Source organism: Oncorhynchus tshawytscha, linkage group LG04 (genome assembly GCF_018296145.1).
Source record: "Oncorhynchus tshawytscha isolate Ot180627B linkage group LG04, Otsh_v2.0, whole genome shotgun sequence".
Classification (NCBI taxonomy): domain Eukaryota; kingdom Metazoa; phylum Chordata; class Actinopteri; order Salmoniformes; family Salmonidae; genus Oncorhynchus; species Oncorhynchus tshawytscha.
The window spans coordinates 71274619-71289070 of NC_056432.1; the positions used below are offsets into that span (position 1 = coordinate 71274619).

At 41.7% G+C, this 14452-nt stretch overlaps 1 protein-coding gene across 1 annotated transcript; it reads left to right on the plus strand.

Moving 5' to 3' along the window:
• Nucleotides 1–10110: 10110 nt before the first annotated feature.
• Nucleotides 10111–14115, plus strand: LOC112249319 (cytochrome P450 1A1). The gene is made up of 7 exons (XM_024419156.1): nt 10111–10242; nt 10785–11657; nt 11767–11893; nt 12009–12098; nt 12292–12415; nt 12567–12653; nt 12800–14115. Exons 2-7 carry the CDS (start codon nt 10818–10820, stop codon nt 13098–13100), a joined length of 1569 nt encoding a protein of 522 aa, XP_024274924.1. The 5' UTR covers nt 10111–10242; nt 10785–10817; the 3' UTR covers nt 13101–14115.
• Nucleotides 14116–14452: the final 337 nt, after the last annotated feature.

Genomic DNA, 14452 nt, shown 5'->3' on the forward strand with positions numbered 1-14452 from the left:
CAGACTGACAGAATGCACACAAGATGAAACAACTCAGACAAGAGATTGTTTTGACCATCCTGTCTCTGTAGTATCACTCTTTTGGCAAAGCAAGAATGTTGAAATTATTCTAGGTAATTTAGTACATTTTTTGTGAGAGTAAATCTGCACATGTCAGAGACCTTGACAAATATTAACACTTAAAGTGTAGACCTAATACTACAAATATTAGGCATATTGAGAATTTGTGCTTCGAACATTAGTTAATATATTTGTTTATTAGAAATATCCCTTTTTATTAGCTATTTATACAAAAAACACAATGAAACACAATTGAAGAATGTAGGGAGATCTTTCTGTAGGCCGAATTCAATATCTTATGATGTTCTGGTAAATATTTAATGTCAGTTTGTTTTATGGCCAAACACTGATTGAAATATGCATTATAGTGCACTAGTTTCTATCGAAGAAATCCACATTTGAGTCTGGCCAATCTCTGCAAACTTTTCTATTTACACAACAGTAGCGTGCTTCCCAAAAACGGTCGGTGACTGTTTTGATAAAAGGGGTGACCCGCGAGGTTGGCTGATGCCTCCCCTGCTCTCTCTGTACACAACCTCGCGACCCTTGGCACAGCCAGAGCAAACACAGTCTGCACGCAATGCCGGGTCTGTGGCACAATGATTAACCCGTAAATGTGCTGTCAACCCGCTCCGTAGCCTGCGAAGCCCGCTGAGAGAATTGGAGGGGCAGACGAGGTTAATTTGTTTCACGCATGGCTCGTTTTGCGTGTCAAGCCTATCCATATCTTCTTTCACTATGTGGTTGTATATCTGTCTTTGTACACGCGTTTCATATTTTCCTTTCTTTATGACATGTCCTCTTTATTTTTTCGCTCCCCGTTTGAGTCAGCGTAAAAAAAGCGCATGGCAGCTTCGTGCGTGACAGAAAGATGGATGACCGAGATATTTCCGCACGCAACTATTGTTTTTCCCGGTGAGTATTTTTAACTTTGGCTTGCTTAAGGACAGAGAGAGACCGGGACTGTTCGCTCAGTTACTAATGTTATGTTCACTCCAATCCGTGAGGGGAAGGTGATACAATATGGGGACCGGCCCCCTCCTCTCCCTGTTCTGAACCCCAGCATTCCTGTGAGTGCACTTCGAGCCGGCCACGGGAGCGAGCGAGACAGAATGTTGCTCAATTACAGTTTGTGTATAGTGTAAGTGATTGCGTGTTGACTTACTCAAGCCAGAGGGGGTTTGTATGAGGTCACAGTCACACATTCATGAGTAGTGTCATGACCTAAATTCTTAGAAAAAAAGGTTCCAAAGGGGTTATTTGTAGATGGATAGGGTTCTTCCAAGAATCCTTTTCATCTGAAGAATGAACCCTTTTTTGGAAGACAAGGGTTCTTTGTTAGGCAAAGAGTTCAACCTAGAACATTTTTCATCCTAAGAGCCGATTTTGGAAGAAAGGGTTCTTTGGTGATTCTTTGGAAAGCAAGAAGGGTTCCACATAGAACCCTTCTGAATCTGTATAAGCTATTTTATTGTATTTTTTCTTTATTTATTTTAAATTGTGCCTGAGCAATAATGTTTACCTCAGTGTTTGAACTTTAACATCAGGAATTGTAGTAATCTGCTACATTTAAAAAGATAGCTGTGAGAATTGTTTTAGCTGTAATGATATGGGAATATTTATGCATGTACTGTATCTGGTATTCCCTTAATCATTTTACATATACAGCACTGACATAGTTGATATCTTTGCCATGATTTCTGTTTTTCAAATGAGTATTTTCTGTGAATTTATAGAGCAGAAAGTAGGAGAATAGAAGGGAGTCTGAGTGAACCAGCAATGTATAGTATGGTACACAGCAAATTGGCCAGTTTTACCTAGTGTTGATTTTTCAGTGTAACATTTCGAGTGGATTCAGGAGTTACATTCAACACTCAGTGGTGTAAAGGAACCCTGTGTTGGTATGAATAAACAGAGTTAAGTGTGATTATGAAATGTTTATCTGTGTGGAGTAAATCACTCAAAACCACACCCATCATTATCATATTTCCCAGCTTGCTCTATTGCAGGTTAATTTTTCAGAATTGTTTGTTTCAATGTCTGTGTTTTGGCATGCACATTTATTGGTTGATTAATCTTATGCTACACAAAGATTAATAACATACATTTTCATAAACTAATCCAATCTGTTAGTATTTGTACTTATTGCACCCGTTACTGAGATGGTTGTCCTAGTTTAACGAGAGTGACTTAAAGTAGTGAGGGCATACAATTTTTGTATTTGTCCCCAGGGGAATTGAACCCACAACTCTTGCATCTAAATTTAGATTTTGAAAAAGTCTTTGACCGGGTCTCGCACCAGTACCTCTTTAAGGTGCTGCAAAAAATGGGTTTCCCGGACAGGTTTTTAGCTTGGGTGGGACTGCTGTACGGGGACATCACCAGCAAAATCCTTGTAAATGGGCATCTGTCAAAAGCAGTGGGAGTACACTGCGGCGTCCGTCAGGGCTGTCCGTTATCTCCTCTTCTGTTCGTGGCCTGTATTGAACCACTGGCACAGGTCTTGAGAAGGGACCAAGGGATCAGTGGGGTGGGTATCCCGGGGAGTGGGGGGATGACCGCCAAGTGCGTCTTTTACATGGACGACGTCAACATTTTATGTACTGACCTTTTATCCGTCGACAGGACTCTGGACAGGACTGACTGGTACGGACGAGCCTCTGGGGCGAGACTGAACAGAGACAAGACAGAGGCCCAATTCTTCGGACCGTGGGCAGACCCAGACTTGACCAGACTACCTCTGACAGTTAAACTGACGGACATAAGGGTACTGGGGGTAAAGTTTGACCGGGGGAGGAGGGAGCGGTAACTGGAGTGGAATCCTGGGGACTGTAAGACAGAGACTGGGTTTTTGGGGACTACGACAGCTGACTTTTGAGGGCAAGGTTTTAATCATTAAAGCTGTGATTTTACCTGTGCTTTTATTAATCAGTTCTGTTTTTATCCCCCCTCGAAGGAGTATTTTAGACCTGGAGCGAATGCTTTTTTACTTCCTGTGGGGAGGCAAGTGGGAGAGGCTGAGGAGGGAGGTGGTCAAGAGGCCCAGGTCCAAGGGGGGGAAAGGCTTGCCTGACCTCTACTTGTTCCTGGGCAGCCGCTACACAGCGTTACATCTGACTCTTGCCACCTCCCCGGTCAACAACAAGACTCAGGCCCTCGCATGGTTCTGGCTGGGATCTTACCTCAGGACTCTGAGGCTGATCCCAGTCGACCTGCGAGCCCCAGTCTCTTTCCTGCTACCCCCGCCCTACTACCCCCGCTACCCCCGCTACCCCCGCCAGGGACCTGTGGAAGGAAGCAGGCCCCCTGATCACCTCGTGTCTGCCAGCAGGGGAGGACCTAACACCTCAGCTCGTGCTGTATGGGGTGGGCCGAAGGCCCATTTCATCGAAGACCTTCACCAAGCTCTGGCCCACCCTCACGTGCCTGAAGGAAGCACTGTGGTCCTCCCGTAACCTGCTGGTAGCGAAAAACGTAGAGACCACCCCCCAGGCAGTGGCCATGGTAGCCACGGAAGCCCTGGGGTGGTACGAAAGGAAGGGGGCCTCGACCCCAGGCGAAGGGTCCCCCACAACACCCTAGGTCCCGGCGGCCACGGCCTGACAGCGCTGCGGCGCCTAGGGCGATGCGCCTAGGGGAGGGATCTCCTCTGGGCCCCGAAGGACGGGACGATGATCTATTCAGAAGAGCAGGATGAGGTGAGCTTGATAACGACTCACCCCGCTCCTGTACAAGGGACTGAAGACAGCTTTTTAACAAAGTGGCTTTTTAACATGTTTTTCATGTCTTAAAAATGTTTTACCTTTGTTGGATCATTAGTACACATTTTAAATGGCCTTACAGATTTGATGTTTTTACAAGGAAAGTACTTTTATTAATGGTTGTTTTCATTGGTTTTAACAACATGTACTTTTTAACAAATTTAAATGTAACTTTCAAATGCTGTGTTTTATGCTTTGTTGCCGTTTTTATGTGTATAAATGATGTAAAAAATGTATGAGCTTTTTAAAGGAATTGTGCCAATAAAACTTTTCCAAAAGAAAAAAAACTCTTGCATGCAAGTGCCATGCTATACCAACTCAGCCACACGGCTGATTTCCCACTGATAAATGCATCACTCCCTGCACTTAAAAAGACTACACATTCTTCCTTCTTAGGGTTTGGGCCATCTTCAAGTCAAAAGAAAAGGCGGAGGCAAACCCTCTCAGATGATCGTCCCTAAAACCTAAAACATCTGCATAGTAGGAGATGTCGTTAGCTTTTTCAGGGTAACAAGTACGGACGTCGTCGGACGGGGCCACAGTGTCTCCCGACCCCTCCTGTCTCAGCCTCCATTATTTATGCTGCAGTAGTTTATGTGTCGGGGGATAGGGTCAGTCTGTTATATCTGGAGTATTTCTCCTGTCTTACCCGGTGTCCTGTGTGAATTTAAGTATGCTCTCTCTAATTCTTTCTTTCTTTCTCTCTCTCGGAGGACCTGAGCCCTAGGACCATGCCTCAGGACTACCTGGCCTGATGACTCCTTACTGTCCCCATTCCACCTAGCCGTGCTGCTGCTCCAGTTTCAACTGTTCTGCCTGTGGCTATGGAACCCTGACCTGTTCACCGGACGTGCTACCTGTCACAGACCTGCTGTTTTCAACTCTCTAGAGACAGCAGGAGCGGTAGAGATACTCTGAATGATCGGCTTTGAAAAGCCAACTGACATTTGCTCCTGAGCTGCTGACCCGTTGCACCCTCGACAACCACTGTGATTATTATTATTTGACCCTGCTGGTCATCTATGAACATTTGAACGTCTTGGGCATGTTCTGTTATTATCTCCACCTGAAACAGCCAGATGAGGACTGGCCACCCCTCATAGCCTGGTTTTGGCCTTTCTAGGCAGTTTTTCCTAGCCACCGTGCTTCTACACCTGCATTGCTTGCTGTTTGTGGTTTTATGCTGGGTTTCTGTACAGCACTTTGAGATATCAGCTGATGTAAGAAGAGCTTTATAAATACATTTGAAGTACTGCCCTAATGGTTTACAGTACTCCATAGAATTGGTAATAACAAGTGGTAATAACACAGTAATAACATGGTAATAAAACACAGTAATAACACAGTATAAACAGTAAGAACATGTTAATAAATAAGTGTTGTGTGCTTTGGCATTGCGTGTATGAACAATTGTGATATTGTCGCTCTCTCCTGACTGTTCATGCATGTTTTATTTTCCTGAGAGTTCAAAGAAGACACTTCCAATCCTCTGGTAGCACAGACTGTTCTGTCTGTTCTGTCAGACTAGAATAAAATACTGAGAGATGAGTGCACCAATCTGACCTGTCACCTGAGTGGTTAATTGCTCTAACTACCAGTCTGTGTACAGGGGTTAGTTGACCTCCTCCATAACAAACTCCTGCCCTCATGCACACACAACAACACGCCCTCACACAGATGCAAACCCACTCACGAAAAATTCCCTCACACTCACATACCTGGTTTGAAGGTGTGTGACAGGTGTTTGGTTATTGCGTGCCAAAGGACTGAAGACTTCAGCTGCCTTTACAGTCATTACTCAGAAAGGGAGATGCTTCAAGGGAATTTCAATTTGCTGTGGGCTAAACAGTGTTTTGGTTATGATGTGAGCTCTGTAAATGGACATCCTGGATGTATGTGTGTGACCCTTACATGACTAAATAACAGACTACTTGAACATTTCCTATTGATATTTGTCACTTTATTGTCCTCAATTGCTGCCCTATATACATAGACTTGGAATCACTGGCCAGTTTAATAATAGAACATTAGTCACTTTAATAATGTTTAAATTATGTTTACATACTACTTTACTCATCTCATATGTATATACTGTATTATATTCTACTGTATTTTAGTAAATGCCACTCCAACATGGCTTGGTCGAATATTTATATATTTCTTAATTCCATTATTTTACTTTTAGATGTGTCTGTATTGTTCTGAATTGTTAGATACTACTGCACTGTTGGAACTAGGAACACAAGCATCTCGCTACAACCGCAATAACATAAATATGTGTATGTGACCAAAAATATTTGATTTGAATGTAATTCCATGTATGAACCTGCGATGCAACTAGAGGTCATACAAACTGTTGGAGGTCATTGAGCAAGTCACTAATGATGAGCAGGGAGTGGCGTGTTAGACCATAACCATATGAACAGAGGACCTGTATGGAATAATGTCCCTCCCATGGCCTCTCACGCTATCGTCTCCCTCTCCTCTCACAAAGCTGTGCGTCTGCTTAGTGTGATTATATACTTTATGTTTATGCTTAATAAATCAGCCTTTGACTGTGTCATGCTGTACCAGTGAACAGTCTCATTTGGATAACTTTGTTTTTAAGCAGCTCTTTGAAATGTCATAAAATAGTTTCCAAGTTCATACGCGAAGGTACCTGCCATGGTTGACATTACCGTGACTATGCAGGTTAATTGGTATTTGGTGGATTTAGGCAGTTGACTTCAGCCAGCCAGTTGCATGCCTGCGTGAAGCCTGAGTGGTAGATCGCATGACTCCAAAGCCCAAGATCCTCGCATTTACAGAAGCTATAGCGCGCGAATATGTGCACCTCCGTGACCAAGAAAAAGTCTCACGTCCTGCGCTCTTTGTTCTGCAGCGTTTAAGACCCTTGTGTCTTTCCATGGGCTGCTGCCTTCGCGTGACTGACCAAGCAGATTTAGGATTGTCCCGAAGACCAAGCCCACCCCTCCGTGCGGGAGCTCCGCTTTCTCACGCGAACTGCAGGAACAGTAACGTAGCGCTGAGGGGCACGGGCGGGCGGCGAGTGTGCGAAAGCCCAGCGACTGGCATTATCCATCATATTGAGCATGGCAATAATACGGTGTGTAGGCCTATCTCGGAGGAGAAAAAATAAGCGATTAAGAGCGTATCTCAATATTATTATAGTGTTCATATGCCTCCCTCAAACAGTGGTCAATTATTAGTCTATTGTTTTTCACAATTTCAATTACACATTGGCGTCTTTTATCTTGGCTTTGGAGTGACACTTCACTTTCCTCAAAGTCTGCACATTTTGGGTTGCCTACTAGTTGTGATCCAGGGTTCCAGGAATGATCATCCAAATGTTTAACTATTTAGGAAAATAATAGCGTCGCTGTCTAATAGCCACACATTCATACACTGAATTGTGCACTTAAATGTCTTGAGACGTCTTCAAGTTGAATTATGCTAATTATTTCAATTGAGCAATAAAGTTAACCCATTGTGAATTATACAGTCCTACAGTTAACCCAAAACCGAATGTTTAACACATTAGGTCTTGGAAGTTGAAATACAGGCATACCGCAAGACAAAATATAGAGGCATGTTGTCAAGTCGGCAAAAGACAATTAATATAAAGCCATTTACCTGTTGAAAATTATGATATAGAGAACAACTAAAATAAAATAACAAAGAGATTAGTGAATGCTTAAAATATAGCCTAATTAACCATAATTGTCTTCAATAAAAATGTAATTAAAACATCCTTGCCTTTTCTATGGCGTACGCCTACAAGCCAATAGTAAACCATTTCAGCGTGTTTATTTGTATATGGACAGGTCATTGTAGCCCCAATGATAGAGATATGCGTGCATAATAACGCATGTCTGCGCGTAAATCCTGCACTGATAGGAGATTTGGTTAAATGTCTAGTTACGCACGTGGATATTAAGTTAGGATTTAGTCGAGTGAGATTTCTCAGCAACAAGTTTTGTTTATCAATCAAAGCATATAGGCTAACAGCCAGCATAATATGATGCTGGTTAACAGGAAAGTCGTATATGAATCCAAAATACGTTGTTGAAATAAGTAAATAAATAATCATTTAATTCTGAGGAACAGATTTTGTGCATGTTGTTCATAACCATAAAGCCTTCTATATCAATGGTGCTTATATGCAATCTAAACAGGTCCCTTTCAGTCGATGTCCTCATTACCGCTGAGAATGTTTCAGTTCATGGTCCAACTATGTTGGAAATCCCTCGTATTGCTGTGCAGAGTCGATATATATTCACTGTCAGTAGGCTATCTGGAATAGGATGTACATTTCCTAAAAGAAGAGAGACTGTAAGGGTAATGATGAACTCATTCACCCTTTCACCCCTGCAGTGCTGACAGAATACTCCCCCACCCCCACACCCCAGCATCCTTAACCAAGGGCTGGGGGAGGCGAGGGCTTGGCCAAAACGCTCTCACGCAACTTGGCCAATCTTTAACTCGAGTGCTAACAGGTACACGCACGCGATGGCATTTGACAGTTTTTATCACGACTTGTTTCAAAACAGACTCCGCTCAGACTGGTGTGTTGTGGATGCTGAGGTCTAGAAGACTCTATTCTGGGTCTTAATACATATAACTTACCTTTGAGTAAGTTCCAATTGGGATATTGATTAACACAACAGGGATCCGAAGTCAAACACTTTGGATAGCTTACACAAGCAGACAAGACAATATAGTCTCTTATCTCAATCGAATGTTTTATCCTCCATGACACACTTGATAGGTTGGCTACATTTGTTTCCTATAAGTTAATAAGACGCACACGTCTTCCCATTGTCCTTATATGCACCACCGTTATACTGTTGACAGGTTGAGTGAGATTTGTCAAAGATGAGTCTCTTGATAAAAAGTTCTTCGGGGCTGTTAGTTCTCCCGCTTGGGATAGGCTACACCTTTGCACGCTATCGAAATCTGTTGCAATGAGTAGGCCTAAAGGAATGATTGCCAAAGGGTTTATGACTTAATAACTAATGCGTAACAATGTCCTGTTAATTAATTTATGTAACAAGTATTTAAAGCGGAAATGTTGATGTTTGCTAATAATAAAATATAAAAATGAATACCACTGGAAACAGACTAGACACTGATGGTACATTTACTTTTGAAAATATTGTGGGACCAAAGTGATTAACCTTGTGTCCTTAAATTAGTTGTGGAAGAGTTCATGTTCAATAGATCATTGAGAATAAATATTTGGATCTGGCCCAAAGTACTGTCATCCTTATACAATGTGCTTTATATAACTGTTTTCATGAATATGTTCCATATACTTTTAATATAAATAGTTCATAACATGATAAGAAGTGGGTGAATTGCCTTTTTTCAATATGGCTTATTAGCCTACTGCCTACCATAGCCTGCAATATTAGGCCCAATACTCTAACATTAATGGGGAAAAAATAATAATAAAATACATATAAATATTTAGGCCTAAACAAATAAATAAAGAAAAAATACAAATATAATTACCACATCTATAACATTATAAGTAAGATGTGTAGTATGATGAATAGGTATGATAGTGATTATAAGTCTACATCTACATGGTTGTGCTAATGATTATGATGACATATTATGATTAAAAGTTAGTCTGATTGTATTATTCTATTGTTATTACACAATAACACATTTAACATGCTCTACTTCAATTGCAAATATCATTGGTGATCATTCCACAAATCAATGGGTCCTGTATTCCTCTTATCTAACTGGCTTCTTCTGTATAGTGTGTTTTATAACTCCCCCCAACAGGCTAATGAACATCTGAAAAGAGACTCATCCAATTATTCTGATATAAACCTAAAATCAAATCTAAAAATGTTTTTAAAAAATGTTTTAAAGTCATATGAACGTGGAATAGCCTACTGAGAATGACTTGTTTGAGAAGTAAACATGCAGTCTATTGAATTTCGCTATGGTTAGACATTCTAAAATGTTTTTATAACAAACTATATGAAATTGTATGTATATCTTTTTTTAATCGGGCCCATCACTGATATATCAGAGAAAGCATGCACTCATAGAAAAAAAATATTTTACTCCTTAGACGTTTCTTATTATAATAAAGGCAAGCTTACATTACATTATATATACATACACACTACTCATTGATGTTTCCGCTTGATATTTTATTACACCTCTCCTTCAGAGACAGCCGCTGCTGCTGGCAAGCCAAGAGAGGGAGAGAGGTTACGTCACTCAGACATCAGCCAATGGAGCTGAGAAGCGCTCTATAAAAGAAGTTCCCATTCTTACTTTTAAGTACAGAGAAACGGAGTTCTCTTATAACAAGAGTAAAAGCTTTGTATAAATATAACCTCACCTGCAAACTTTTTCGATCTCCCTGCAAGACGGCTCAATTGGCTCATAACGGAAGGTAATAAAAATGGTAAACATATGTTGGAATAGCAGGTGTCTTTTTGTTGTGAATGAAGTCTCGAAAAACATTAACTAGTTTGCACATAATATTAGGACTGTTTTTTTTCTTCTTTAAAAAAAATACAATATAACAAGCTACAAAATGCATAATACACTGTTATCTTGTACCGTTTATTATTGAGTCTTCTTTTTAGTATAATCTATTCGAAAAAAATGTACGTACGTGTAGGCAATGTAACAGTTAAGGGCTTTACATTTTTTTATACTATACAGCCTTTTATGTAGCCTATGTTTAATGGTACAAGACAGGTAGAGTAAGGTGGCTTGCAAAAGCGTGAAAAGTGTGAGTGCACCATGCGTAAAGTACCATGTATGCTGTATGCGTAAAGCATGGAGTCAGCATGGCATCACTTGTGCGTAATTCCCCCAATGCAATTTTTGAACAATGTTATCGAGCAATGTTTATTATTCAGCTTATTATTCAGAGTATTTTTCTCGCTCACTATTAATCACTAAAACATGTACCTCTCCTTCTTACAGATTGTGCACAAGCCACTAAATAAATATATAAAAATGGTTCTGATGATACTACCCATTATCGGCTCAGTCTCTGTGTCTGAGGGGCTGGTGGCCATAGTAACACTATGCCTGGTGTACATGCTCATGAAGTACAAGCACACAGAGATCCCAGAGGGACTAAACCGGCTCCCAGGACCAAAGCCCCTGCCCATCATCGGGAATGTGCTGGAGGTGTACAACAACCCTCACCTCAGCCTGACTGCCATGAGCGAGCGCTACGGCTCAGTCTTCCAGATCCAAATAGGGATGCGGCCTGTGGTTGTTCTGAGTGGCAATGAGACAGTCCGCCAGGCTCTTATCAAGCAAGGGGAAGACTTCGCCGGGAGGCCCGATCTATACAGCTTCAAATTCATCAACGACGGCAAGAGCTTGGCCTTCAGCACCGACAAGGCTGGGGTGTGGCGCGCCCGCCGCAAGCTAGCTATGAGCGCCCTCCGCTCTTTCGCCACCCTGGAGGGATCGACCCCAGAGTACTCCTGTGCCCTGGAGGAGCACGTCTGCAAGGAGGGAGAGTACTTGGTAAAACAGCTGACCTCCGTCATGGATGTCAGTGGCAGCTTTGACCCCTTCCGCCATATTGTCGTATCGGTGGCCAACGTCATCTGTGGAATGTGCTTCGGCCGGCGCTACAGCCATGATGACCAGGAGCTGTTGGGCTTGGTGAACATGAGTGATGAGTTTGGGCAGGTGGTGGGCAGCGGCAACCCTGCAGACTTTATTCCCATCCTTCGTTACCTGCCCAACCGCACCATGAAGAGGTTTATGGAGATCAATGACCGTTTCAACACCTTTGTGCAGAAGATTGTCAGTGAGCACTATGACAGCTATGACAAGGTAAATAATACATTGCATCATGTTTCAAAGATGTTACATGTTTCATTCCATGTTTGATCTATTGCTGTTTGTTGTCTGTGATACTGATTGTCCATTGTTCTGTTTTCAGGACAACATCCGTGACATCACTGACTCCCTCATTGACCACTGTGAGGACAGGAAACTAGATGAGAATGCCAACATCCAGGTTTCTGATGAGAAGATTGTGGGCATTGTCAATGATCTGTTTGGTGCAGGTGAGTTGAGTAAAAATAACACAACAGTTATGCTGAGTCACTCCATATCATTTGAACAAATGTACATTTGTAAGATGTTTTAATTATGCAATGCGGCTTCTGTCTCCCTCTCAAGGTTTTGACACCATCAGCACAGCTCTGTCATGGGCTGTTGTGTACCTTGTGGCTTACCCAGAGATCCAGGAAAGACTGCATCAGGAACTGAGTAAGTTGAACCTTGCTGGTTTTAACAGATAGTTATGTTCCTTAAATTAAATGAGTCATCCACAGAGATCCTATAAATCAGTTCTATATGTAATTCTATAGAGTCATGATTCAAAATATTGTGGCTTACTGACCTGTCACTACCTGTCCCATTATTTTTTGATATCCAATGTTCTCTATTGTCCTCCCAACAGAGGAAAAGGTGGGAATGATTCGCACTCCCCGTCTCTCAGACAAAATCAACTTACCTCTGCTGGAAGCCTTCATCCTGGAGATCTTCCGGCACTCTTCCTTCCTGCCGTTCACCATCCCACACTGGTGAGTTGCACTTGCACCTGCTCAAAACACAAATTTACAATATCAGCCAAACTGACATTTACAATATCAGCCAAACAGACATTTACAATATCAGTTACACATTATAGACACATATGGCATGGTCTGACTGGTATTGTCAATATTTTTTTAGCACGATCAAGGATACATCCCTCAATGGCTACTTCATTCCCAAGGACACCTGTGTCTTCATCAACCAGTGGCAGGTCAACCATGACCCGTGAGTAGGATTTTTAAACTAAAACTTCTCAACCCTATTACTATGCAACTACTGTGCAACAACAGTGTTGTTACTGTAGTAATTACAGTGTTACTACACAGGTATAACAATAACCTAATGTAAATTGTTACCTCTGTGCTCTTCAGGGAGCTGTGGAAGGAGCCTTCTTTATTCAACCCTGACCGTTTCCTGAGTGCTGATGGTACAGAACTCAACAAGCTGGAGGGGGAGAAAGTGCTCGTATTCGGCATGGGCAAGCGCCGCTGCATCGGTGAGGCCATCGGACGCAACGAGGTCTACCTCTTCTTGGCCATCCTGCTCCAAAGGCTGCGCTTCCAGGAGAAACCTGGGCACCCGCTGGACATGACCCCAGAGTACGGCCTCACCATGAAGCACAAGCGCTGTCAGCTGAAGGCTAGCCTGCGGCCATGGGGGCAGGAGGAGTGAGGGCCATGGTCACATTTATTATTCTCAACATCACTATAACTGATTTATAGTTAGCCCTACATACTTGATGGCATGAGATGAGTTCAGATTTAAATGTCAAAGGGTACATTTTCTCTCTAGGAACGACTGGGCTTGTCACCTCTCTTGATTCATTGGAGAATTAACAGTGAGGGAAAACTGAGTCAAATTGTAGACAATTTGAAATCGATACAATTATAATCTAAAATGGTATGTAGGGGGATTCCAAACAAGTGTTGTATTGGATAAAGGACCTTCACAAACTCATAGAGTTGATTAGTTTCTATGATCAGCATACCACAGGGCCTCCTAGAGTTTGTCAGGTGTTGCTTCAGGAGATATCAGGAGAGACTATAGCTGTTTAGCTGCCTTTTTGTTCTACATCATCGTGTTTTACTGCTCCTCTTGCCTTGATCACAGCTCATATACTGTATCAGATCGCTTTAAAGAGGATACATCTTTAAAACATAATCATAAACCCATGATGGGGTTTTAAAGAGCATTGTTTTTTAGTTCTATGTTTGGGTGTAATTTTTTGCTACAGAATTTTGAGGCAAAAATGTTACAACCTACATCATAAAGTGCCTGTTCTTGTACTTTTGAGTTATTGTTCAGGTGGTCACAGACAGAGTTGAATGGATCCTCCCAATTCTAAGCTAGATATTTTTATTCCACTGAATAAATCAGTCAAATGTGGACACAACACACTGAAGCTATGTTTGTATCCCACCAACATGTGATTGATTGTTTGTGTACATTTTTAAGCCTAGATGTATTTTGGAAAATCCTTTTTTGAAATGTGCCTAAAATGTGTATATATATTGTGGTGGCTTTGTCAGGATACCAAAATATGTATGTATTACTGACTGTGTTATAAATGTCAACATTTTATAATGTAACGAAGGACTCTTGAAAACTAAAACCCCAACTGTATACACTATGCATTGTGTTGTTGGTAGCTATCTAGGTAGCTACTGAAATAAAAGCTGAAAATCAATCAACTTGTGCTCTTTTTTCTTGAGTGTGTTGGCCTATCTCGTTGACAACACATGCATGCATTCACAAGCTAATATACACAGGCCAATCACAAGGAGAGGACATTGGTATTTGGCTGATCAAAGAGTACATCTGTAACACTACTAGCTAGATAAGATAGGGTTGGATATCATCACTTACCTGTGTACAAGACTTGGACTTCTACTACAAAAACAATCAGCACACAAACTGAGCACGTTTTCATAAGTAAATAAGCTATAAACTTGCCATTGGTGCAATGATTTAAAACAACCTTTGTTGGCATCGTAAACAATGCCTTCACTTTTTATCATAATTGC